The sequence below is a fragment of the Culex pipiens genome, unplaced genomic scaffold, assembly GCF_016801865.2.
Source record: "Culex pipiens pallens isolate TS unplaced genomic scaffold, TS_CPP_V2 Cpp_Un0004, whole genome shotgun sequence".
Lineage (NCBI taxonomy): Eukaryota > Metazoa > Arthropoda > Insecta > Diptera > Culicidae > Culex > Culex pipiens.
The window spans coordinates 19,389-24,061 of NW_026292821.1; the positions used below are offsets into that span (position 1 = coordinate 19,389).

The 4,673-nt window shown below is 49.3% G+C and overlaps 1 protein-coding gene across 1 annotated transcript; it reads left to right on the forward strand.

Moving 5' to 3' along the window:
• Positions 1-867: 867 nt before the first annotated feature.
• LOC120431124 (uncharacterized) lies at positions 868-3,810 on the forward strand. Its single transcript, XM_052711380.1, has 2 exons — positions 868-1,020; positions 1,080-3,810. The coding sequence occupies exon 2, from the start codon at positions 1,321-1,323 to the stop codon at positions 3,808-3,810; it is 2,490 nt and encodes an 829-aa protein (XP_052567340.1). The 5' UTR covers positions 868-1,020; positions 1,080-1,320.
• The last annotated feature ends 863 nt before the right edge of the window (positions 3,811-4,673 follow it).

Sequence of the window (4,673 nt, forward strand, 5' to 3'; positions counted from 1 at the left end):
AAATGTGCACTTCGGTTCTAGCGATACATTTGGACAGTACAGAGTGGAAAAGGCTGAGCCAAAGAGGAAGGAAAAAACATTCAAACCTCTTCGGCGGCAGAGTTACGGCTTTGGATCGCTCGACGCACTTGCTCAACAATAGCGTGTGTGCGTGTCCCATTTGCCTAATAACAGATGAAGCCTTTGTGATTCTATAAATAGAATCGCAAGTCCGCAATAGATCAAATTACTGGTCGCAGTGGATAGTGGCATCGAACAAAAAAAAAACACGGAAGAAGAAATGACACCCTCGCAAGAGGCAGTAAGTACTATTAATAATTTAAGTATATCTCCAAAAATTTCTTCAACGGAACAACAGAATGCGAATGAAATTCTAACTTATTGTCAGAATTTCAATCGCATGAAAAGCCCAGGCAAAATGAAGGAAATTTCTTTAAACATTCTCCCACATTCTTTCGACATTATTCTTGGAACTGAAACTAACTGGGACGAAAGCGTCCACCCTGAAGAAATTTTTGGAAACAATCATTTTGTATTCCGAGGCAATAGAAATTTAAATCTCAGTCAGAAAAAGTCAGGAGGCGGCGTCCTCTTAGCCATAAATACCAGATGTTACGACCGCTGAGATGGCCACACTGTCGGACGGTGCAGCGCTGGCGGTGTAACCGCCCGACTCCACCTCAACTGTCAACGCGAGCGCAAAGAGGACGAGGGAAAAGTGTGTGTGTGTGGCACACACGGTCTGTGCATTCACCATTTTCTAAATGTAAACAAAGCACAGATACGCGAAGAGCCGTTTCGGATTTGTTGGAGAAGAATTTGTGTAGATTTAGTGAAGTTTGAATTTATTGAACTCATACGTATCAGACACACCTGTAAGTAGAGGGAAAAGAAGTGTAAAATTAGTGTAAATTGAAGTCAATTAACTTGATATACTTACCCAGCTACGAAGGAAGGGTCAGCACCGGCAATGTTGAACCTGACCGTCACTCGATGCTAGATTGTACAGTGTCGGAAGGCGTAAGTTTACCTGTAAGGAAAGAGAAAACAAATATTAATTTAAATACACAAATATGTAGGAAAAGAGGAGCGGAAAGGAAAAGGATAAGGAGGAATGAGGAGAGGAAGGAGTCGCAAATTGAAAGGAAAGAGGAAGACTATTTAAGTGAGTATAAAGAGTTAAAAAATGTTAACCATACTTACCCCAAAATATATTTACAGTTTTTGAGCTGTCTGTAAAGCTGCTACAAAAATTAGTTTTTCATCTGGTTCATCCGAACAAACTCAAAAATTAAATACGGGTTCGGAAACCTCACCACAATGAGCGATTCAACGATAGTCTGCGGCGCATGCGGACGCATTCTCACCGCTGCGGAGGAGAGGACCACCTGCGGTAATTGCAACGAGATGTACCACTCCTGCTGCGTGTACAGCACGGCGGCGGAGACAAAGTGGTACTGTCCGGAAGGTTGTTTGCAGCGGAACGTGGAAAACGCCCGAGCCAAAGACAGATCCGATCCAGCTAGTTCAGCGCCAGAAGCAAGCGGACAGCCAGCTGTCGTGGCCGAATCGAACATGTCGGAGGTCGCACAGGTAGCGCTGGAACAACACGCGGAAGAATTCGATGCTGATCGTTGGATTCGGGAGAAGCAGTTCGAGATCGAGTTGGAGCTGGCAGCACGGCAGGCGCAGATCGATCGCGAGCTGCGGAAGAGAGAAGAAAGGATGGCCGAAGCATTCCAGAAGGCAATGCGGCGGCAAGAAGTTGCCTTGGAGGTCGGCCTAAGGAAGAAGGCGGACCACGAGAGGCGAATGGCGGAGCTAGAAAGATCGTTCCAGAGAAGGTCGTCAGTGATCGACAAGCAGCTGGAGCAGATCAAGTTCAGCTGCGAGAAGCCCCTGCCATCCAGTCAAATCATTGATTCAGCGATGGAGGAGACGGCAGAAACCGGCAAGAAGAACGAACGCGAAGACAATTTGCCGGAGACGGATGTAGAGAGCGGTGGACGTTCAAAAAGGCGCGCAAAAGACGCCGACGAGAAAAAGGTGAAGCTGGAAATTCAAGATTTCATCGGCAGAAGTCCAAACGGGCTGGGGCAGCAGTGTTCCGGACTCGAGAAGGCACAACTGGCCGCGGGCGGGAGACTCACAAGACAGTCTCCTTGTTACCCGAACGACCCAGAGCAGTGGCCAGAGTCTCTTGGAACGCGAGAAGGATCCTCGAAAGCCCATGGAGTGACGGACGCACGAAACCTTGTGGGGCTTCGCCACTCGATTGAAGGTGCGGCGCAGGATACTGGACACTGTCCGAATCATTGGTCTGAGCCAGTTTTCGAGAAGTGCCAGCCAACGTTGGAATGCCCGGAACTGCTGCCAGCAAGCCACCCGGAGAGAGCGCGCGAGCTACAACATCCGAAAGCGGACAGGCTTGTGAAGCTCACATCGCTCGAGAACGCAGATAACCAACTGTGCGAGCACATGGAGGCGACGGATCTCACTCTGGTGAATCCGCTCGCGAACGAAGACCCTGTTAGCGTACTCCCGGACGGGGATAAACGTCACTGGGCAAAGAAGAAGACGGAAGCGACGAACCTTCCGTCGAGAATCAACCCGGACACAAGAGCCGGGACAAGGAGAAGAAGAAGACAGTTAGAGAAAGCAGAACTCTACTGTCGGAAGAAGAGCAGCAGGGCCAACACGCAACAACAAAAGTGCTACGATCACCAGTTGCGGTTCTGCAGAGAAATTGGAAAACTGTTCGACGACAAGCACTTCAAGATCGTCGCAAGATGGGAGATCGGCGACGGCGTGAAGGATCAGCTGGAGGATCGCTGCCAAAGCAATACGCGCGGGAAGCTTTACACTCTGGAAGATCTTCCGGTCGTAAACTCGGTCAGCATCAGCGCGCCCGAGGGATACGTCAATGCGATCATATTTGGAACGGGTCCGGGTCAGCGGTATGGAGGAATTTCGGCGAACGCGAACGATGCGGCGACCGTCCCGTTGGTCGTAGGCGTGACAGCTTTTCGACCGAGACTCGGAGACGCAGAAGGTAAAAACGGCCTGCAGCAGAAGGCTGAGGTAAGACGCGCGTGGCCACGATTCACACGAATGCAAGGGTGGATTTCTACGGTGAGCTCAACCGGTGGCAACAATTGGTCTCTGTCTACGGAGTATCTGGAACTGTGGATGAGCCATCACAAGTTGCAAGCTGAGGTACTGTCGGCGCTGTACAGCAGCCGTGCTGCGGCTAAGGACAGTAGGCTGGAAGAAATGATCGGCCGAAGGAACCGGCCGGCGGGAACCTACGCGGAGTTGATCGCTGGTGGCACGAGCGAACCCTGGATCTCCTGGACGATGACCGGCGAATTGGAACACGGAAGTGAACCAGATGCGGTGCTTCAAGATGTCGACCGATACTACACGAAAGCGGAAATGGCACGCGATTTGATGGACGAAGCAAACGACCAAGTTCTGATGAACGGTGGTCACTACGGCGGCAGCGGAGGAAACAAGCTGCCCCAAAGCAACAGCACCCCGCTGAGGATTCCAAGGATTCTAGCGAAAAAGATGATGCATCGGCCAACGAGCGTCGACGCTGGCGATGTCATCGGCGATGTGGATGCGCACGTGGACGCAACGCATGGCCGGGCGAATCAAGTCTGCGCGATCTCCGAGGAGAACCTGCAGGTGCTGAACGGCGCGCAGAAAACGACGGCTGGAAACGTCGGGAAAGCGACGAACCTGGATGACACCAAGGTGTCGCAGGAGCAAGAAGATGAACGAGGAGCAGTTGACTTAGCGGTTTGAAAGTTTTTGGTAAATCCGACGCACCGGACGGCCCGACGGATGTTACGGGCTGGGGTGTTACGACCGCTGAGATGGCCACACTGCCGAACGGTGCAGCGCTGGCGGTGTAACCGCCCGACTCCACCTCAACTGTCAACGCGAGCGCAAAGAGGACGAGGGAAAAGTGTGTGTGTGTGGCACACACGGTCTGTGCATTCACCATTTTCTAAATGTAAACAAAGCACAGATACGCGAAGAGCCGTTTCGGATTTGTTGGAGAAGAATTTGTGTAGATTTAGTGAAGTTTGAATTTATTGAACTCATACGTATCAGACACACCTGTAAGTAGAGGGAAAAGAAGTGTAAAATTAGTGTAAATTGAAGTCAATTAACTTGATATACTTACCCAGCTACGAAGGAAGGGTCAGCACCGGCAATGTTGAACCTGACCGTCACTCGATGCTAGATTGTACAGTGTCGGAAGGCGTAAGTTTACCTGTAAGGAAAGAGAAAACAAATATTAATTTAAATACACAAATATGTAGGAAAAGAGGAGCGGAAAGGAAAAGGATAAGGAGGAATGAGGAGAGGAAGGAGTCGCAAATTGAAAGGAAAGAGGAAGACTATTTAAGTGAGTATAAAGAGTTAAAAAATGTTAACCATACTTACCCCAAAATATATTTACAGTTTTTGAGCTGTCTGTAAAGCTGCTACAAAAATTAGTTTTTCATCTGGTTCATCCGAACAATCCAAAAGAAATTGTAACTGAAAAACATTTTCAATTTGAACAAGTCTGGGCCAAAGCCACTATTGCAGGCCAAGTACACATTTTTGCATCAGTATACTTTCCGCCGGACCATGCAAATAAACAGTCGTATGAACTA

Excerpts from the sequence above, each read along its gene's own strand:
- LOC120431124 (XM_052711380.1), top strand. The coding sequence starts at position 1,321 with ATGAGCGATTCAACGATAGTCTGCGGCGCATGCGGACGCATTCTCACC.